The following is a 22,821-nucleotide window of genomic DNA, read 5'->3' on the forward strand; positions in this document are numbered from 1 at the left end:
CTAATGCCAAACCTAAACAAAACAAGCAGTAGTCCGCTGATTATCCAACATAAAATATATCCAAGTTAACATGAATATAAAAATGAGGTGTTCAACCAAAAAAAGAAAAACAATTACGCCAAAATATATATGATCTTATCAGTGGCAGCCCAAAATAGTGAAATGATTTAAGAAACAAAACCAATATTAATAACCCCCCAATTCATCTCTATTATTGTCAGAGTGAAAGATACTCTCAAACCTTAAAAAAATAAAAAATCTCACCCGTCCATCATATCACAGCTTTTTTCGCGACTTTCGTGAAATGCCTAGGTAAGAATGCCTGTGTAGGACAAAGCCAGAGCGTAGCTGCCAGTTGGCTCAGTCCGCCAGTCCAGAGAGGCTTCAAGGCAAGTGGCGGAGCTCACATAGCTCATTCCATTGCTGGTGACCACATTGAGGGCATCAATGTTATTGGCCACAAGACACCATGTGGACATCCACAGCTTCTTACCTACAGCGTCTATTCTGTTTTAAACTCTACTTGGGAGGGGGTGGGCTAGTAGAGCCTTTCTCACATCTATCTTTAGCGCCCGTCATTACAGAACAAAAGTGCATGAGATACCATAGACCGTCCAGAATTTCCTGTGCCTCCTTCTGGTCAGAGATACAGCTGAGGCCAGCGTCTTAAAACAATGCGGATTCATGCTGTAGGACACCAGATAGCCTCTAGAGAAACTGATCCTTGCACGCCCGAGGGTAAAATCAATAAGAAAGCTGGAATCTCTGTAGAACAGAATATCAAAAGCATATCCTGTCCAGTAAGAGTAAAGGGTGTACTCCGGGCCAGACGTATGAAAGGTTTTACTCATTCTGTGTCTATGGGAAAATGCTTCAGTACATATGGCCCTCAGACTGGAAGCCACCCTAGATTTTTTCCTCTGTAACCTTGCCCACACGGATCATGAAAATCACCTCCTTCAACTGGAGAAGCCTAAAGTGATGTTGGAAATCTATATGCAATGTTGAGAGTCTACATATGATGCAAGTAAAGCTAATAATGTCAGTTCAGTTTCCGCACCTAGCCAGATGTAGATTCCTGAGCCCATGAAGGTTTCTCAGCTTGGAAAATTACAACTTTAAAAATAAAAAAAAATCTGACAAGGTCATCTATGAAGTCTTCAGGCTTTCATCACTGCAATAAGTCACAAACCGATGCCTTCATGCAAACAAAATGTTCGATATGCTAGGAGTACAAATTAAACTTTCAGAGAAACCTGCAGGTTACCACATTCATATTTAATGAAAAATATGTGGGGAAAAAACAATATAAATTTGAACTGGAATATAGGCAGTTTGGTGCAGACAGCGCAGTGAATAGTGATTAAGCTGTTAATTTCAGAGTTTAAACAACGGCTCGAAAATCAGTTCGATGTACAATACAAGGCAACTGGGCTGCCTCAAGTAGTTTAACACTTCCAGAACATTTTATATGCCAAAATAGGACAGTCCACACATTAGCTGTTGGTGTTTCAACCTCAGTCTATAATCGGAGGTCATCAGGACTAGATAAGCAGATAGCTGCAACGATTCATGGTGCTGAAGAAGCGGTTTGGATAGTGGAAGCAAGTAGATTAGTGCTGCTAATCTCCAAGCCCTAGCTGCACAGGGCAGTCTGAACTGGCCAGTTGGTTAAATCAGCAAAGAAATACGAGTAATTTTAAGTGGAGACAGCAGGCCAGCAAGATAAATTGTTTCAGTAATTAAAATACAGTGTCTGCAGTGATTGGAAAAGCCAAAGTCACATTGATTGATTTCAAGAATCAGCACTGCTTCATCTAGCTGAACTGTACAACACTCACCGATCAGCTATGAATCTCAGAATGTAACTTTAAATGTAGCACAGGGAGTATATTGACAATTCAAATACATCAATGCAATAAAAACATTAAGATCAACTAAAGAGGCAAAAAAGGAGCTTTAGCATTAAGGGTGCCATCCCTGCCTAATTCACAAAACTATATTCATGAATATCCCCATATCACAGAACAGTAGAAAAACATTGCAAGTGTGCAGATACTCTGATCTGGCAGCCATGTCTGAATAATATCCATCTGGAGTGGTGTCTGCCAGAGGGATAACAATGCTCCTTACAGCGGTTACTGCGGTTGGGAGGGATCAAGGTGTTCGAATAGCAAGGACTGTCCGAACTGAGGTCTAGGAGCTGCAGATCCTCGAACAACTACACTAACACGAGGATACCAGATCCAATGCAGATACTAGCACTCTCCCTTCAAAGCCTCTTTCGACACTTTCAGTCTCAATTATTGAGGACGCTTTCGTGTATGAGCCTTCTCCTTGTGAGAATGGTCTCCTTCGTATTGTCCCCTTGCTAGATGGCCAGATAAAGCAAAGTGTGCTTTTGCTGAAATTGCATTGTTTCATAGTGTGCCCACTGTTGCCTTTGCCTAACCTTCAAAGTTTTCGGGTGAAAGTGGTACAGGCCTTGCAAATCTGTGCACTGTGGTCTTTTAGAAGTACAAGCACATCTCTAGGTCTAACCATATTAACACGGTCTCCTCCATCTGCTGCTACACCCTCAAATTCCTGAAGACATTTTTCAGCTGGCTCCCACTAAACACATGAAGATCAGTGATTCAAGCACTGATCTCTAGCTGAGTGGACTATGGTAATGCCCTCCAAGCCAAAAAAGATCGTACAACTCACCAAAAGACTCCAGATTATTCAAAAAGCAGCAGCAAGCCTCACTCATCTTCCACTTAACTCATATCCAAACATGTCCGAGATCTTCACTGGCTACCCATACACAAACATGCCCTCTTCAAACTCCTCATTTGCACCTACAGAGAACTACACAATCCAAGGCCTGCATACCTAAACACTTGCATATACCTCCACACTTTCACAACTTCGCTCTACCACTAGCCTTCGCCTACATTTCCCATATTCCAAGAGACAAGTTTCCGCCAGTTCTTATTTGCCTTCTAAAACTTTGAACAATCTTCTGTGGCAAATTAGGTACTCCACCTTCTTCCTAGAATTTCACAAGATACTGATAGTTGGAGTTTTCATTACACACCAGTCAGTGTAGCCACCACCCCCTCTTAAAGTTATATGAGCATAGTACAAATCATCATATTTTAAACTTCACATAACAGGAGTTTCAGACATCAAGGAGAACATCTACTACACACTACCATAGATCGCAGTTAACTGCAGCCTCTCAATCACCATATATAGAGGTGCAGCTTGAAGCTCTGGCAAGGTTCCTCTTTTTGCTGAAACAGGAGGTCTTTCAAAAGTGGTAACCAGACCACAGGGGTAAAGCTCATACTCCAGGGTTACCAAGGCAGGTGAGAAAGTGTCAAGAATACATACAGGAGATCATGCTCAATTGCCTTCGGAAAGAGTTTTCCGGTGAGCTTTCTAGAGAAACATGCAGTGTGCAGAACCTTTAACACTTTGCATTCTTGAACATATAAGGTCTGCTCAACTCGTCCACTCTGGCATTAAGTGATCCCGCCAGGTGTTTGGCTACCAGAAAGCTAGTCAAGCCACCTCAAGAGAAACCGGGTCTCCTGGCACATGATGCAGAACCCCTCAGTCCTGCTTGCATAGTGGTCGTTATGTCCACAAGTACCAGCACCAGGCTCCAACTGATGGAAGGCTTTTAGGGACAAACCTGAAGAAAGGCTGCAGCAAAGATGGGTCGCTGGAAGTTGTTTAACAGGCTGCCATTATAATCTAAAATTTCACTGCAGGACCTCCATATGCCACATGGTATGAGGAAAATGTATAAGACTAGGAGTCCAGAAGGCTCCGTGAAGGCCACATCAAGATCCAGGACTGAGTCCCGAAATATCAGGATCATAACCTGTACTTGCTGCATTAGAAGGGCCTTAATAGCCACTGCACGGGAGGCACCAAAAACAAAAAAAAAGGAATAGGCTACCTACCAGTATGCATCTGTTCTTGGCATAGAGGGCTGCAGAGTGGTACATTATGAATAGATCACCATCTGGTGTTGGGCTCGGATGACCGCACTTGTTTTTCTCTTGGAGAAGTCTTTTGTAGTCACGAGGCTTGTGACTCCTCCCTTGGGTGATAGTGCGCATGGGCATCAGCTCCGTCCTTAGATTGTTTTGCCATAATAGGGTTAGATGGAGTAGTATGATAGAATACAGAAAGAGATGCCCATGTAAGTGTATCTAAATAAGAGAATGTTGGAACAGACAGGTTTCCAGGGAGGGCATGTACCATTCTGCAGCCCTCGATGCCAAGAACAGATGCATACTGGTAAGTAGCATATTCCGTTCGAGGTATATGGGCTGCAGATGGTACATTATGAATAGATTACACAGCAGTTACCTCCCTAGTGGGGGTCACCAGTGTCTGTTGCAACAGTTTGAAATAAAGCTTTTAATACAGCCTGGCCCACATTTGCTTGTTGTCTTGCCTGCACGTCAACACAGTAGTGTTTCGTGAAGGTATGCGGTGTAGACCGAGTTGCTGCTTTGCATATGTCATCTAGGGGAATGTCCCTAAGAATGGCATAGATGCCCTAGTTTGCGTGTAGTATGAGCTCTAGTTAGTGTTCTTGTTGCCTTTATGTAACACATCTGTATACATTTTATAATTCACCTGGCAATACCTGCTTTAGAGATAGGGTTGCCTTTTGTGTTGGGGAAAACAGTTGTTTGGTTTTTCTGAAAGTTTGTGTTCTTTCTATGTAATATCATATTGCCCTTTTGACATCTAGTGTATGTAGGGCCCTCTCTGCTACCGTCTGTGGCTTTGGAAAAAAGACTGGTATTTCCACTGGCTGATTGATGTGGAATGCTGATATTACTTTAGGCAAGAACTTTGAGTTTGTTCTAAGAACAACTTTATTCTGGTGTAACTGTAGAAATGGTTCTTGTATTGTTAATGCCTGTAACTCACTCACTCTCCTGAGGGAGGTAATGGCTATAAGGAAGGCCACCTTCCATGTAAGAAATTGTATTTCACACCTATGCATAGGTTCAAAAGGTGGCCCCATTAGTCTGGTGAGTACTATGTTGAGGTTCCAGACTGGAGAAGCTGGTAGTCTTGGTGGAATAACTTTTGAGGCCTTCCATGAAAGCCTTAATTGCGGGTACCCTAAACAGGGATAGATGTTGCCTGTTTGGCAGGTATGCTGCAAGATGTACTCTAATGGAGGTGTAAGCAAGGTTACATTGCTGTAAGTGTAGTAAGTAGCTAATAATATTTTGTGTAGATGCGTCCAGAGGGTTGATGTCACAGTATACTGCAAACCTTTTCGACTTTGCTGCATAGCAGGCTCTGGTGGTGGGATGTCTTGCTTGCTTAATAATTTCCATGCAGTTTGGAGGTAAATTTAAGTATCCAAATTCTAAGACCTCAGGAGCCAGATAGCTAGGTTCAGTTGTTTGGGATCTGGGTGCATTATTTCTCCATGGTTCTGTGTAAGGTGCATGGGTTAGATTCTCAGTTTTTGGTGTGGCACTTGTGAGAGTTGTAGGAGTGTGGTGAACCACGGCTGCCGTGCCCACGTGGGTGCTACTAGTATGGTCATTGAATGCTGTTGCAGTTTTCGAACCACTAATGGAATTAGTGGGGGAGGGGGAAAAGCGTATGCAAATTTGTTGGACCAATTTATCCATAATGCATTGCCCTGCGACAGGTGGTGTGGGTACCTGGATGCGAAGCTTTGGCATTTTGCGTTCTGATGAGTGGCAAAGAGATCTATCTCCGGTTGCCCCAATCTTTGGAAGAATGGCTGCAGTATTTGGTTGTGCAGTTCCCTTTCGTGTATTTGTTCTGACTCTACTTAAGATGTCTGCTATCTGATTTTGAACTCCTGGAAGGTGTTTGGCTAACAGATAGATGTTTTGAGGAATGGCCCATCTCCAAATTTCCTGCGCTAGTCTGGTTAGAGAGTGTGTCCCCCCCCCTGTTTTTGAATATAATACATCGCTGTCATGTTGTCTGTTCTGACCAGGACTGCTTTGTTGAGAAAATGCATTTGAAAAGCTTTTAATGCTAGAAACACTGCTAGTAGTTCTAGATGGTTTATGTGCAGTCGTTTGTGCTGTACACTCCATCTCCCTTGTACTGTGTATCTCTACATATGAGCTCCCCATCCGGTGAGCGATGCATCCGCTGTTAGTACCACTTGTGGAATTGGTTCTAGGAACGACCGCCCTTTGGAAAGGTTTGTTGTATTTCACCACTTCAGAGAGCGATGCGTGCGGTCGTCTACCAACACCAGATCTGTAATCTGACCTTGAACCTGATTCCACTGTGTTGCTAGGCATTCTTGAAGCGGACGCATTTGTAGTCTGGCATATGGGATTAACAGTATGCAAGAGGACATCATCCCTAATAACTGCATGAACACTCGAGCTGTTGCGGTTGAAATCTTTGAATTAGGGTGAGCATTTTCTGAATCCTGACTGGATTAGGGTATACTATGGCTTTTTCTGTATTTATAGTAACCCCTAGATATTGTTGAACCTTGTTTGGTTGTAGGTGAGATTTGTGAAGTTCACCGTAAACCCTAGCTGGTGCAGCAGTTGAATTGTCTTTTGTGTGTTTTGAAGACATTCCTCTTGTGACATGGCCTTTATTAGCCAGTCGTCGAAGTAAGGGAAGACATGTATTTGCTGTCTTAGGTGTGCTGCAACAAATGCTAGGCATTTTGTGAACACCATTGGTGCTGTTGTGACTCCAAACGGAAGGACCTTGAACTGATAATGTCGTCCTATTACAAACCTGAGGTATTTTCTTTGAGCTTTGTGAATTGGGATATGAAAGTAGGCGTCTTTTATATCCAGTGTAAAAAGAAAGTCTCCTTTCTTCAGTAAAGGAAGTACCTGTTGGAGCGTGACCATGTGGAAATGTTCCGAATTTATGTATGCATTGAGAGGTCTGTGGTCTAGTATAGGCCTTAGAGATCCGTCTTTTTTGGGAATTATAAAGTATAGAGAGTATACTCCTGTTCCTTGTTGATGTTGTGGAACCTCCTCCATCGCATGCTTTTGTAACAGTGATAGTACTTCCTGTTTTAATAATGTCAGATGATCTTAAATCATTGGACGCTGTCTGGGGGGGATGTTTGGTGGGGTAGCAGTGAGTTCTAGGCAATAACCGTGAGTGTTTTCCCATCAAAAGGCTGGTTCAATAAAAAAGTTTGTACCTCCTGTTTGAACCCTGAGACCCTGAGCCATGCATGTTTTCTTAACAGGATACTGGTGTTTATAGACCTTGCCGAAGTGTCTGCTGCATCTAAAGCACACTTAATGGAAGCATTGGTTATTATCTTCCCTTCTTGTATCAGATGATCTGCCCTTTTTTGATGTTCCTTAGGTAGATGTGTAATGAGTTTCTCTAACTCATCATAATGAGCTATATCATAGCGTGCAAGTAGCGCTTGAGTATTTGCTATGTGCCAGCTGTTTGCTGCCTGAGATGCTATTCTCTTGCCAGAGGCATCTAGTAACTTGGACTCCTTGTCAGGAGGAGGAGCTTCTCCTGTTCGTGAGTTCACCCTCTTACGAGCATTTGAGACTAACGAGTCCAGAGGTGCTTGGCCTTAATAAATACTGGGTCTTTTGGGTCTGCCTTATACTTTGTCAATTCTTGGGTTTAACACCCTAGCCCTCACAGGATCTTCAAATATATCTGATGAGTGAGGAGACCCTTAAGCATTGGTAGGGTCCCTGAAGTTTTTTGTGCAGCAGGTAGTGTTTCTAAAAGGAAATCTTCTATCTGAGGTTCCGCATGTAAATCTACCTTGTGGTATTTTGCTGCCCTATTAATCAATTGTTCAAAACCCAAATCATCATCAGGGGAGAGGGTTTTGAGGGATACAGGTCAGGGTCATTATCTGGCACTGCATCATAATCTTCCCATGGGTCTGTGTCTTCTGGGATAGTATTGTTATCCCCAGGAAGGTCCCCATCCCCTGTGTCACTTTCGATGGGCGTGGTGTAAAAAGTCGAGGGATAGCTGGCAGAGTATGAGGAAGAGGAGAAGAGGGTGTGTCCATAGGTTGTTGAGAAAGGGGAGGAGTTGTATTTGTCCCCATTGTTCTCTTCTTAGGAGGAGCTTTCCCCTCAAACGGTTGAGTCTTCCTGTTTAGGTGGTTTTGTCCCCACCTTGCCAGTTTGTGGATCAATGAACAAAGTCTTGTTTTGGATCGGTCTCTTGCTCCTGTGTCGGTACCGAAGCCTTTGGGTCCGATAGGTGCTTTTGCTTCTGTGTCTCGGTGTTGTGTTTTCGGCACCGAGAGTTTGCTAGAGTCCGATTTTTTCGGTATCGAGGGAGTCTGAAGTCTAAGCAGGTTTCGGTTTCGACTTCAAGCTCTTTGGTATGGAGCTTCGGTGTCGACCGTTTATCGGATCCGACATGGTGGGAGACAGTGTTTCGGTTTCGTTGCCGAGCCAGAGGCGGGGCGTCAAACTTTTTTCGGCTGTTTGTGCGGGCTTGAAGGCGGGGTCGACACCAATCCGGATCGGTTTTTTGGCAAAGGGACGTCGTCACTCACGGTTTGATGAACGTAGACTTCGACATCCGACTCGTCCGCTTCTGACCCTGACCCGTCCTCATCTTCTTCCTCCTCCTCTGAGTGTTCGACCTCTAAACAGTTCTGGGATTGCATCCGACTCCACCCTCGACATCTCGTGTCTTCGGGCTCGACGGTTTCTAATCGTCGACTTGGAGGAGAAAGCCGCACAGGCTTCACAATACCTGGATTCGTGGTCAGGTGACAAACAGGTTGCACACCTAGTGTAGGCTTCCCGGTCCCGTCGACGTAGAGTTGGAAATCTTCGGTGTTGACGTCGAAGCGCGTCGAAGTGGGAATGAACTCGCGCTCGATAAATACCGTCGATTTGGAAAGGGAATACACGCCAAAATATAACTCTCGAAGTCGATCCGGAGCGCTTCGATCATCATCCGAACCTGATGGTGGAAACAAACAATCTAAAGATGGAGCTGATGCCCATGCGCACTATCACCCAAGGGAGGAGTCACCAGCCTCGTGACTACAAAAGACTTCTCCAAGAGAAAAACAAGCGTAATCATCCGAGCCCAACACCAGATGGCGATCTATTCATAATGTACCATCTGCAGCCCATATGCCTCGAACATAAAAATCCTCTGCATGCGTTTCAGCTCACTGATGGAAAACCTAAAAGAACAGGACTTCAGCACCCATCCAGAAGCGCGGCATTTTTTGTTTTTGGTCGTCTGCAAACAAATCTATTGAAGGTTGACCCCACTGATGGAAAATATCTGCCACCACCTAGTCGTTTAGCACCCAGTCTGGCTGATCTTTGAAGTGCCGACAGTACGTCTGCTCGCACGTTTTGCTCCCCTGGAAGGTGTACCGTCGTGATGGAGGCCTCGGGCCAGAAGCCATTTCCAGATCGCTTGGTCTTCCAGGGAGAGCAGGCGAGAGCGCGTACCACCCAGTTTGTTGCGGTAATACATGGTGGTCGTGTTGTCTGTTTGGATCAGAATCGAGTCGAACTTGAGTCAGGGCTGAAAAGCTTTCAGAGCTAGATGGACTGCTCGCAGCTCCAACATGTTTATATGGTAGGACTGCTCCTTAATGCACCACGGCCCTGCATCTGTAGGCAATCTATGTGTGCCCCCGATCCTTGCAGAGATGCATCCGTTAAGGACTGTCGGAACTGGTTGATGGAAAGGGACTCCCACCAAGAGGTTCTTCGGTCTAGTCCACCACAGAATGAACAACTTTGTTGCTTGAGAGAGCACAATCCGATCCTCCCAGTGACCTGATGCCTGGTCCCACTTGTACTCTAGATCCTGTTGCAAAGGTCTCATCCTCAGCCTGGCGTTGGGAATGAGAAATATGCAAGAAGCTGTTGATCCTAGCAGAGATGCCACTTGCCGGACCATTGGATGAGCTATCTGGAGAAGAGCATCGCATTTCTGCTGCATCGAAGAAAGCCTCATCCGAAGGAAGCGCTCTTCCGATGTTTGAATCAAGAGTGGAGCTCAAATAATTGGTTGTCTGGGTAGGCCGGTGAACCGATTTTTCCATGTTCACATGAAGACCCAGCCTGCATAGCAGATTCAGACAGGCTTTAAAATCGCTCCTTACTTTGAGGGGATGGCCCTTTCATCAGCCAATCGTCTAAGTAAGGGTAAACAAACAGACCCTTTCTGTGGAGAGCCGTCGCCACCACTGCCATGCACTTGGTAAAGATTTGTGGGGCAGATTTCAGCCAGTAGGCCAAGACTTTGAACAGGTAAGGTTTGCTGCAGACCACGAATCGTAGGTATTTGCGATGACGTGGAACAATAGGTATGTGGAAGTTAGCATCTTGGAGGTCCATCGAACACATCCAATCTCCTGCTTGTAGATGTGAAACTTCTCCTTCAAGAGGACGTTGTTCAGCAATTGAAGGTCCAGGATAGTTTTGAATTTGTGCTCTTGATCTTTTTTAGCAAAATAAAATACCTGCAATAAACTTTCTTCCATCGCTGAGCAGGAGGAACCTCTTCTATGGCCTTTTTCGCAGAAGGGTTACCACTTCCTGTCGAAGTAACTTTAGCTGGTGAGGACGAGATCTTTTCGGAGGAATGTCCTTTGGAGGCACATGAAAACGTAGTGCGTATCCATTGCGCAGTATACTGAGCACCCAACGATCTTTTGTTATATTGCACCACTCTCAGATGTGAAACACTTCCTCCCACTGGAGTGGGCAACGGCGCTAGAGGAAGCTCTTGCTCATTGCTTCCCTGCTGATCTGGCAGTGTCAGAGGATTGCTGCTGATGACCTCCTATACCTCTGTTGGACTTTCGGCCTTGGAACTGCGACCTGCCTTGGTTTTTGTTTTGGGACCACTGAGGGGTTTGAACCCTCTGTTAGCCCTTGCGCTGGTTGGGTTTGCATCTCCGCTTGAACTCCTTTTTCTTTTCCAATCCCACAGCCTTGAGAGTGTCTAACTCTGACACCTGCACCGATGAGGAGATGGCTAGGATGAAAGCAAACCGGGAGGAGCCAGAAAAAGTGAGGTTAAGAAGCCTCTGTTGTGCATCTGGTTTCAGATCCGTTCGCCTCAACCAGACAGACCTCTTAGCGCAAATCCCATGCGCATAATGTGCTGACAGCGTAGCACCATCCACTGCCGTGCTAATCAACTGGTTGGCTGGAAGGGATACTTCTTTGATGACCTCAAAATCCCTTTGATCTTCCTTTGGAAGCTTTTCTTTTAAACAGTCCAAGGAGTCCCATACGGGTTTGTCGTAACTACCTAATAAGGCTGCTGCACTAGATACTTTTAGAGAGGATTCTGCAGACGCGCAAACCTTCCGTCCCCAAGAGTCCTGGGACCTATTTTTTTTGTCCAGTGATACGAAGATGCAGTTACTGCGTGCGTTTTTCTTGCCGCCGCGATCACAGAATCCGCCGGCGGATCTGATTACAATAAAACCGGGTCTGTTCCTGTAGGCTTGTATTTCTTCTGAGTTCTGGCTGGTGCAGCCTTAATTGTAGAGGAGTTAGAAAAATGTCCATCACTGGTTCTAGAAGACCAGGAACCAGAGAAGCCAACAGGCGAGATGCAGATCTCCGATGCAATTGGTCTCAAAAATCACAGTTGTCGCAACCCGAGTCGACATTTCAATGTTCAGCTTTTGAGCTCCCCTGAAGCACATCATGGTACGCATTTATGTCTTCTACTGGAGACACTCTTGATTGAGAACTATCCGATAGAGTGGGAGAGTAGTCTTTTCTTTTGTGATGAGAGCTAGAAGGCCTGCACTCTCGAGATCTGCCAGTACTGTCTTTACATCTGGCCGAAGGAGATCTATCCACGTCTTGCATCAATCTTTGCAGAGGTGACTTGTGGAGCGGACTGGTGTATTCTTCCTCTAGTCTTGTAGCTCCTGTAAGGTTCTTACTCCAGTGATGTGTGGAAACCATCTCTGAGATAAATGAACAGAAGGGGAAGCACCCCTTTGTTGTGAAGAGGATCTCAGTCGCGACCTTTCTGATTGTCGCTCTGAGGATTCAGAAGGTGAATGCTCTGGTGAAGGGTGTCTCGAGGAGTGAGACTAGTGTCGAGACGCTGATTCCGTCACTAAAACAGAGCCTTCTCCAGGTCTTACTGATGCTGATCTAGACATTGAGCGTATGACCTGCTCTGGCGGAGTTCACCTCGGTGCCGACCGTGATCTTAGACGTAGATTTTCGTGAAGCTTATAATACCGGTCTCAACATCGACCTGTTCTTCGATGTAGATTGTCTTGATGACGACGTTGAAGTACCTCTGTGCTAGACGCCGGTCATCGCCGAGCGGACGGTCTTTGTTCCTCCACACCGATTGCCGCCGATTTGACGGCGGCGGAGGGTTTCGGCTCCTCGCCGCCGGGTTTATGACTGCGAAGGGCTTCTGATCCTCGACGCCGATCGCCACCGGGTTGACAACGGCGGAGGACTCCTGCACCTAGACTATAGGCGCTGGATTGACTATGACTGAGGACTTCTGGCCTTCAACGCCGAACGTATGATGAAAGCGGAGGACTTCTGCTCCGACGCCGATCGTCGCAGACGGCGGAGGACTTCTGCTCCGATGCCGATAGTCACCGGGTTGGCAGAGGATCACGATTCTTTGACAGACTACGAATGAAGTGACATACCTGAATGTCGGCGTTCTTTAGACGGCGAACCCGCCGTGGAAGGTCTTCTCTTGGACGTATGTCCTACCGGTGGAAGATTTTTTAGCTCCGAGCCAGACGCTGAAGAAGGCGATGAGCCTTGCTCCTTGAAGAAGATCTGGCTCTTAAAGCCTTTTCTCACCAGTGACCTGCCCCTGGAAGAGGTCTTATCCTTCTCAGCCAGTCCATAAAGACAGATTCTCAGTCTTTTAGAGTTCTCCTAGATAAAGACTGGCAGTGAGGGCAAGTCTTAGGGACATGGTCCTTAGGAAGACAAAGGATACAGACTGCAATGAGTCTGACCTGGCCTTTTTTCCACAAGAAGGGCAGTGGTCAAAAAGATGTATTTCGGAGTGGAAAAAATGCCAAATTCTGTCAAGAAAAGAGAGCACCTTGCTTCTCAAGTTCTTAGACGAAGAGATTTTTCAGAAAAATTAAGATAATTTCTGACAAAAGTCAGAAATAAGGTGGTGCTCTGTAACCAGGGTCCTGACTGAAGGAGCCGGAAAGAACTGACCTAACTGTCACCCCTGAGGCATGATGGGAAGCTAGGCGTCATGGCTGCCTTAAAGGCACGTGCCAGTTTATTTCTATGTTGCTATGAATTAGCTTTTCAGCCTTTCTAGGCTATTTTTTCTGCAATGCTGCCTATGAGCTGTCACAGCTTTCACTCCTATCTGAGGGATTTTGCTAAGTGCTAAGCATTGAAACAGTTTTCAAACATGTGTTTGTAATGTATTGTTTTGTTTTCGTTTTGTTTTGTAATGTATTATTTATGAAATACAGGGGAGTAGCGGGAATTTTCTAGTGATTATGACCATTGAGGAGGATACCCTGGAAGACAATTGTCTCATTGTAAAGTGAAACTCAACCATAACTACAGTCACTATGCACATACACATTTGCAACCATTTTCCCTTACTGAATGATGTTTCAATTGCTCAGGAACTGTCAGTAAATTATTAACAGCATAAGATTACTTTTACCTGTATCCTCAGGCAGTAAAATACTTCTTAGCCATGTATATAAAACATGCAGTATACCACAAGCAACGTTCCAAAGGGAAACTATCAAGAATCCAGTACAATTACTACTTGAAAGTCTCCAGTCTACAGTAACCAATTGCAATTCAGAGGTCGGGCAAGTGTTAAGATTCAGGAGAAAGCACACCAAAGTGAACTGCAGGTGAACATCACTGGGACAGTATGGGAAGATTTATGGCAGCTTACCAAGATTAATCAGCTTCAGAAATGCACCAAATGGTCATAAAGCAGGCAGTACATAGCATAGTATATAGCACATAGGCAATCTAACTTCCTGCACAGATTATGAAAGAAATTCTTTGTGAACTACGAGTTTAGGGTTAAATTGGCTTTATCCAAGTTACCATCAGTGTCTGCACAGTTCAATCCCTGCAAGACAGTGAAGGATAACTGTAATTTCCTCGCATGGAGTTGGGCAAGAAGATCAAAAAGTCTGGTCTAGTGAATAAATGATGTGTGGGGTGGTCCTACAATGGCAGAGAAGTGGTTTCTGGTCTTTCCCGCAGGGAATTCCTGGTTACAATGGGCATACTCACACTCATGGCAGCAACATCATTCTCATAGGCTTCACGGACTTTCTTCATCACTTCCTGCTCTGCTCTGAAACAGTTCTCTATCGAGCCCTTGACAGTGATAGTCCTTTCCGGGTTGTAAAGAGTTAAGTCCTGCAGGCTGTGGAGAAGAAAGATCTCAATGGTATGTGTGTATTAAGTCAGACAAAGAAGTCACATCCAACAAATTAGAAGGTTCAAGTCCACGAGTGAACGCACTTTGAACAAGCTTATGTGCATAGCCTCAACTTAGCATCTCCTTACACTACATCTCATTGAGGTATCTTCATTTATCATCTCATCACACCTCATTGAAGACACATGAATTCTTATTTTACTTTCAAGCTATGTAAAGAAACAAGTTACAAATGACAGTGTACAATTAAGTCATAAGAAAAAAGAATGCTCAGTGATCAACCCAATCCCTACAGTGCCAGACCTCCCCTTAAACCTCAATCCATGACCTTTGCTCCATTCCTCATGATGACTGTAGGAAGGTACATCCTGACTATGGTTGCCCCCAACTTTTTGCCCTGTGTTTTAGCTGGTTTTGGACATAGTCGACCTGGGATCCTGCCAATCAGGACCCCAGGCCTACTGCTCTCTCTTTAAAATGGATTCCATGTACCCTAGGTACATTTCCAATTGGTACTGGGCCACCCTATCAGACCCTGTAACTCAGGGCATGGGTGTACCCAGGGCTGCCAGGGGCTGCAGCATGTATTATGCCACCCCTGGCTGGCCTCCTAAATTTGACACAACTGGCTGCATGACAGCTGGGGCAAAGTCGTGTAATCACCCTTTGCTGTAGGTGTAGTATACCTATACCTAACCCTAAAATGGACACACAGATTCCTATCAGTCACTCCTATGGCAGGCCTTGACAATCCTGAAGGCAGAGTGCTTGGAATCGTGTGAGATGGTGCTCTGGCATGAGCTGAGCCTGTCTGCAGCTTGCGGAACCAAGTCCTAATAGCTGTTCCATGATATCGCATACCATATACTCTTAAGTGCATTATAATCCTCGCGGTTAAATGCTAACTTTGGTATTGCTTTATCAAAACATGTCGAGTAAGGTGTCATACGAATTGGAATACTAACCCCTCGCCAATTCTGGCGACGGGGTTAGCATTCCACCCTTCTAGAGGGACACGACATGTATGTAACTGTGAACCCCGGTTAAAGTTAACTGAAGCCTCAGCTCCACAAAATGGATGCTGCCACCACAGACACGAGTCTGACCTCCTGCTGCTGGGAGTCCTTCCAGCGAGGGAGGCCTGGACAAAGGGTTTCCTGTCAGGGGCGGTGCTAGCACCGTCCCAGACATGGTTTTGTGTATCCTGGGTAGGCAGGGCTTTTCAGGAAGGTGACTGCTGAGTGGCACCCCGGTGCTCACTACGCATAGGCCAGTCAGAACCAGTTCCAGGGGCACACCAGCCCCTGGCCTGGGGAAGTCCGGCAGGGGAGAGGGGTGTAACCACCCCCCTCCTGGTCCCACCCATAGGCAGGACCTAGTCACCGGGTCAGCCCCCTTTTTTAGTATAAAGATAGGAGCGGGCCCCCTGTTCAAATTAGATCATCTTTGGAATCAAGATACCACTTTCTTCGAAAGGACTTCACGATTTCTTCTTCAAGATTCTCCCTTGTGGCTAAGGAGTAGTCACCCTGCATCCGCAGGCACCATCCTAAAGAACACTGCGGTCTGCTGCAAGTCCTTCATCACGAATCCGACGACCCAGCTCGACGAGACCCGGCTTCCCTGGCACCTCTGACCTCTACTCACCTCTACAGCCAAGCTGAGAACCGTGAGTGCGACGAGACCTCAAGGGACCGACGATCGCCAAGACTGCACGACATCTTTACTGCAAGCCCACCGTGTCCTCCACTGGTGAGTGCTTTGGGGTCCGAGAAGCCCCGACCCTGCGCAGCTCCAGCACCCAAGGCCAGCCTCCCTGCATCTCCACGATCGGCGTGGGGCCCTTCTGCTGTTTGCTGTGCACCGCGTTGTTTGGCTACTAGCCGGCTGGCTTGTGGCCTTCTGAACGACGCCCGACGACAACTCTTCTGCTGGTCTGGTTGCTCCAGGCTGGCCCTTGCTTCCTTCTTCAAGAGAGGCACCCCGGACCCTCCTGGTCCACTCCAGACGCCATTTTAGGTCCACCGCGTGGGCTTGAATTTGCCAAGGCTTTGTTGCCCAATCCTGGGTCCAGCGACGCCGACAGCTTCTAACTTCGTGGGACAGCTCGATCCTCCATCCTGGTCGCCGACAACGCCTCCTGGTCCGTGAGATCTTCGAGTCAAGCGTCACCCACTCACCTTGTCGAGGTGGCTACCATCCGGTGCCCTCCTGGTGCCCACTGACTACTGGCTAGTAGTCTCGAACTTGGTCCCCTCTGCTTTCAGGTGTCATCTATCTTCGAGATCCAGGCTTGGATCCAACTGAACTTTCTTCACTGGTCACCGGCCAGCATCTTTTCTTCCGGCTCCTGGTCCGTCTACGAGGATTCCCGACGTCTTTTCAGACCTATGCAGCTGCAGCCCCTGGGCTAGGTAACTTCGGCATTTCGGTGCCCCAGCATAGCCTCACTATCCAAGGGTCAGAATCTACTTTCGTTTTCTCCCTACCAGGTCGGGTTCGCCCGAGAACACTAACTTTCTATTTCCTAGCTACCATAGACTTTTGTCCGCATCTCGCGTGAGAGTGCACACACTGCACCCGAGTCCCCTAGGCCTCCTAGTCGTAATCTAACGATTCCCTAGTCAAGTCCTAGCGATTCCAAAAGCTATTAGTACTGTACTTACCTGCTAGGAATTTCACATTCCACTTTTAGAGTATATGGTTTTCCGTGCCCCTCGGGCATTTGTATATACTGTGCTAACTTAAGTATTTCTGTAAGAGTTTTGGTTTGTGCTTAGTACCCTGTCCTCATAAAGAGTACAGGGCTGTTGTGATCTTTAAATAAATAACTGTTTATTTTCATAACACTTGTGTGGTGTCCTTTCACTGGGTATTCAAGGGGTATATGTGTGGTAAACAGCTGGCTTAACACGCCCTCTCGAGTCTTTAGCCTTAGACTGCTCGTATCCATGCTACTAGGATAGCTGGTCTATAAGGTTGACTTACAACCAATCATCAATAAGGGTTGCTGGACTGATACATAGTGGGCACTAGAATAGTGACCACTGCATATCAGGCCACCTTCTCACATTGGTGGCAGCGGTGGGATTTGAGCTTGCTGTTGTTTTACCACACGTATCCTAAGAATATCTTGTTGAAAGATCACATAAAGTACTGTTAGGTACATATAACTAAAGCTTAGAATACTCTGAGTTCTACTGAACCAGCTGTTGTAGCTCCTCAAGGCTTAGCACACCTTGGCTGCAACTCTAGCAAGGGATCAGTAGGTAACACATAGTGTAGGTAGGTGCATCACTTACACCACACTAGAATCAGCATGTCAGACAAAGGAGGGAACTCTGAGTATCCCCTTGTGTCAGTGGACCTTCCACAGGTCACTTCTAAATATGCTGCTCTTAGCTTCCATGAGATGAGACAAGTGTGTACTCTCAGGAAACTAAAACAGGGGTCTAACCCCACCACTTCCTTTCTGATTGGTCTCTTAGAGGCTTATGATGCCAGTAGGGCTGGTAACCCAGACCCTTCTAATCCAGATGGGAGTTTGCCCTCCTTACAGGGACCCTTTGATATCCATCCCCTCCATGAGGCAGATGATGCTGAGGAGGAGGATGAGTTGTCAGGGGATGAGGCAGATAAGGGACAGCTAGAGGTCAGTAGACTAAGCAGGTCCAACTTAAGCAGACATGAGCTTGGTACTGGGGGACCCCTGGGCCCACTCTCAGGTCAGCTTAACATTGGGAATGGACGAGTTAGGTCTCTATCAAGAGGCTCTAACAGATCCTTTCGAACCAATGGCTCTCTCAACTCTTCTCACAGAGGAATGTCTTCCCCTAAGAGGAAAGTGTATGAAGCTGAAGAAAGGGCAATCAAACTGAGGATTGAAAGGGAAGAACTTGCCCTGGCCAAAGAGAGACTTGCCCTTGCTAGAGAGCAAGAATTATGTGGGCTACAGCCCACTGGTGGCAGCAATAATCCTAGCAATAGGGAAAGGAGTTTTGATAAAAAGCACCTGAATAAGATAGTGCCCCCCTTTAAAGAAGGGGATGACATCCACAAATGGATTACTGCTTTGGAGAGAGCCTGCACTGTGCAGGGTGTTCCCCAAAGTCAGTGGGCAGCTATCTTGTGGCTCTCCTTTGATGGTAAAGGTAGAGATAAGCTCCTCACCACAAGGGTGGAGGATGCTAACAATTACAAAATCTTGAAGAATGTACTGGTTGATGGGTTTGGTTTAACCACTGAACAATACAGGATGCTGTTCAGAGACACCCAGAAAACTCAGTCTCAAGATTGGACTGACTTTGTTGATTGTGCCACTAAGGCTTTTGAAGGCTGGCTACTGGGTAGTAAGGTTACTGATTTTAAGGGATTGTATAATCTAATTATGAGGGAGCAAATCTTAAATAATTGTCAGAACCAGTTATTACATCAGCACCTGGTAGACTCTGATCTGACCTCTCCACAGGAATTGGGTAAGAGGGCAGACAAATGGGTCAGAACCAGGGTTAGGCCTAAAAACCAGGGTGGTGACCAGAAAAAGGAATCAACCAAGCCTCAAGAGAAGGGTGGGGATAAATCCACAGAGAAGACTTCCCCAGGGCCCCAAAACTCCAACAAGGGTGGTGGGTCCCAGAACACTCCTTCAGAACAAAAGAAACCTTATTGCCATACCTGTAAACAGGTGGGTCATTACAAAAGTGATGTCAGTTGCCCTAAAAATGGTAATAAGGGAAACGTACCCCCAGGTAATACTCCTAAACCTCCTGTTACCACTAGTGGTAATCCCCCAGGTGGTGGGAGTGCCCCCAAGAATGTGGTGGGCATTACTTTGGGCAATCAGGAGGACTATGGCCTAGCCAGGTTCCCTGACCACACTCTTGTCTGTGAGACTGGCATGGGGTTTGCCAACTTCACTACTGGACCCCACATATTGGGAAAGTATAGACAAGAAGTTTTAGTGAATGGTCAGAAAGTTGAGGCATTCAGAGACACAGGGGCCAGCCTCACCATGGTGAGTGACCATCTGGTCCCCTCTGCTCAACTGACCCCTGGTTTTACTTATCAGGTGACAGACATTCATGGAATGAAGAGAAGGCATCCCATGGCAGTAGTCAAGCTCAGCTGGGGTAATGTCACAGGGCCCATGAGAGTGGCAGTGACAGATAACCTACCTGTAGATTGCTTACTGGGGAATGACCTGGAACTCTCAGCATGGGCTGAGGTGGAACAAGAAACTCATTCCAGAATGATAGGCCTATCCAGACAGGTTAGTGGGGCAGTAATAGCTACAGCCCCAGTCCAAGCACCATTCCTCCCTGAAAAGGTTGGAAGGGCAGTGGTAGCCACTGCCCAGGCTCAGACAGACTTTCCAGAACAGAATAGGAGGGCTGTGACAGTCACAGCCCAAACACAAACTGAGTGCCCTCCTGAAAAGGTTGGCAAGGTTGAAATGGTCTCAGCCTCTACTCAAACAGATAGTGAGGTTGTGAAGCCTGAAACAATGGATCACTCCACTCAAACAGAGAGCATTGAGGAGGAAGAAGAGTCTTCCCCTTCCCAGACACTAGGTGAGAGCCAGCCTCCTCAGGGAACTGACTCTACCCCTGTTGAAGGAACTGCCCCAGAGGTAGTCAGGCCTAGCCTGGCAGAGCCCCTGATGGCAGTGGACCCTTCCCAGGTGGGACCCAGTCTGGAGCAGGTAACCTGCACCTCTCTACCCTGCCTCAGTCAGCCCAGGGCTGAAGAGATCAGGGAGGCCAGTGGTGGACCCCAAAGGGCCCCCTGTCCAAAAGAACCCCTTAATCAGCAGATTAGGATCACTGAAGCTGGTAAACCTAGCCAAGGGAAAATAGAACAGACTCCTGAGGGATCCCCCTTAAAAGTAGTTAGGGAACTCCCACAGCTGGACACTGTTGGGCACAGCCAAACATGGGGCCTAAAAACCCCAGACCTGACCTGTCCCTCCAGTAAGCCAAACAGAGGGACTCAGCCTCCAGCTTTAGGTAGCCAGAGGCTGACCCTGAGAGCTCAGTGCATCTCAGCTAAAGAAAGAAAGGCACACATGATGAATGGTGATTGGAGGAAGTTGAGCCCAAAAGGTAGAGGAGCCTCACTTCAGTACTCCATCCCAGCATCAGCCTTCTTCTTTCCCAAGACACACCAGAGACAGAGATTCCCTATGGTGGAGACCCTCAGATACCCTTAGGGTGAGGGGTTGCCTAGTGGACCATGACACAGGGGGAAACCAAGCCAGAGCTGGTCCTTCCTTATATGGCCACTTAGGTAATAGAGGCTTACCTGGACAAGGATAGCCTTATCTCCTTTCGTTTGGGGGGGGGTTGTGTAGGAAGGTACATCCTGACTATGGTTGCCCCCAACTTTTTGCCCTGTGTTTTAGCTGGTTTTGGACATAGTCGACCTGGGATCCTGCCAATCAGGACCCCAGGCCTACTGCTCTCTCTTTAAAATGGATTCCATGTACCCTAGGTACATTTCCAATTGGTACTGGGCCACCCTATCAGACCCTGTAACTCAGGGCATGGGTGTACCCAGGGCTGCCAGGGGCTGCAGCATGTATTATGCCACCCCTGGCTGGCCTCCTAAATTTGACACAACTGGCTGCATGACAGCTGGGGCAAAGTCGTGTAATCACCCTTTGCTGTAGGTGTAGTATACCTATACCTAACCCTAAAATGGACACACAGATTCCTATCAGTCACTCCTATGGCAGGCCTTGACAATCCTGAAGGCAGAGTGCTTGGAATCGTGTGAGATGGTGCTCTGGCATGAGCTGAGCCTGTCTGCAGCTTGCGGAACCAAGTCCTAATAGCTGTTCCATGATATCGCATACCATATACTCTTAAGTGCATTATAATCCTCGCGGTTAAATGCTAACTTTGGTATTGCTTTATCAAAACATGTCGAGTAAGGTGTCATACGAATTGGAATACTAACCCCTCGCCAATTCTGGCGACGGGGTTAGCATTCCACCCTTCTAGAGGGACACGACATGTATGTAACTGTGAACCCCGGTTAAAGTTAACTGAAGCCTCAGCTCCACAAAATGGATGCTGCCACCACAGACACGAGTCTGACCTCCTGCTGCTGGGAGTCCTTCCAGCGAGGGAGGCCTGGACAAAGGGTTTCCTGTCAGGGGCGGTGCTAGCACCGTCCCAGACATGGTTTTGTGTATCCTGGGTAGGCAGGGCTTTTCAGGAAGGTGACTGCTGAGTGGCACCCCGGTGCTCACTACGCATAGGCCAGTCAGAACCAGTTCCAGGGGCACACCAGCCCCTGGCCTGGGGAAGTCCGGCAGGGGAGAGGGGTGTAACCACCCCCCTCCTGGTCCCACCCATAGGCAGGACCTAGTCACCGGGTCAGCCCCCTTTTTTAGTATAAAGATAGGAGCGGGCCCCCTGTTCAAATTAGATCATCTTTGGAATCAAGATACCACTTTCTTCGAAAGGACTTCACGATTTCTTCTTCAAGATTCTCCCTTGTGGCTAAGGAGTAGTCACCCTGCATCCGCAGGCACCATCCTAAAGAACACTGCGGTCTGCTGCAAGTCCTTCATCACGAATCCGACGACCCAGCTCGACGAGACCCGGCTTCCCTGGCACCTCTGACCTCTACTCACCTCTACAGCCAAGCTGAGAACCGTGAGTGCGACGAGACCTCAAGGGACCGACGATCGCCAAGACTGCACGACATCTTTACTGCAAGCCCACCGTGTCCTCCACTGGTGAGTGCTTTGGGGTCCGAGAAGCCCCGACCCTGCGCAGCTCCAGCACCCAAGGCCAGCCTCCCTGCATCTCCACGATCGGCGTGGGGCCCTTCTGCTGTTTGCTGTGCACCGCGTTGTTTGGCTACTAGCCGGCTGGCTTGTGGCCTTCTGAACGACGCCCGACGACAACTCTTCTGCTGGTCTGGTTGCTCCAGGCTGGCCCTTGCTTCCTTCTTCAAGAGAGGCACCCCGGACCCTCCTGGTCCACTCCAGACGCCATTTTAGGTCCACCGCGTGGGCTTGAATTTGCCAAGGCTTTGTTGCCCAATCCTGGGTCCAGCGACGCCGACAGCTTCTAACTTCGTGGGACAGCTCGATCCTCCATCCTGGTCGCCGACAACGCCTCCTGGTCCGTGAGATCTTCGAGTCAAGCGTCACCCACTCACCTTGTCGAGGTGGCTACCATCCGGTGCCCTCCTGGTGCCCACTGACTACTGGCTAGTAGTCTCGAACTTGGTCCCCTCTGCTTTCAGGTGTCATCTATCTTCGAGATCCAGGCTTGGATCCAACTGAACTTTCTTCACTGGTCACCGGCCAGCATCTTTTCTTCCGGCTCCTGGTCCGTCTACGAGGATTCCCGACGTCTTTTCAGACCTATGCAGCTGCAGCCC

At 47.4% G+C, this 22,821-nt stretch overlaps 1 protein-coding gene across 1 annotated transcript in view; it reads right to left on the bottom strand.

Moving 5' to 3' along the window:
- The window catches only part of IGF2BP1 (insulin like growth factor 2 mRNA binding protein 1), a 402,021-nt gene that overhangs the window by 117,509 nt on the left and 261,691 nt on the right, over window positions 1-22,821 (bottom strand). Inside the window, exon 9 of the mRNA XM_086924241.1 lies at window positions 14,274-14,409. Coding sequence (XP_086780367.1) covers window positions 14,274-14,409 — 136 coding nt within the window. The remainder of the gene's footprint in view (window positions 1-14,273; window positions 14,410-22,821) is intronic.

The sequence above is a fragment of the Lissotriton vulgaris genome, chromosome 5 (assembly GCF_964263255.1).
Source record: "Lissotriton vulgaris chromosome 5, aLisVul1.2, whole genome shotgun sequence".
In the NCBI taxonomy this organism is placed as follows: domain Eukaryota; kingdom Metazoa; phylum Chordata; class Amphibia; order Caudata; family Salamandridae; genus Lissotriton; species Lissotriton vulgaris.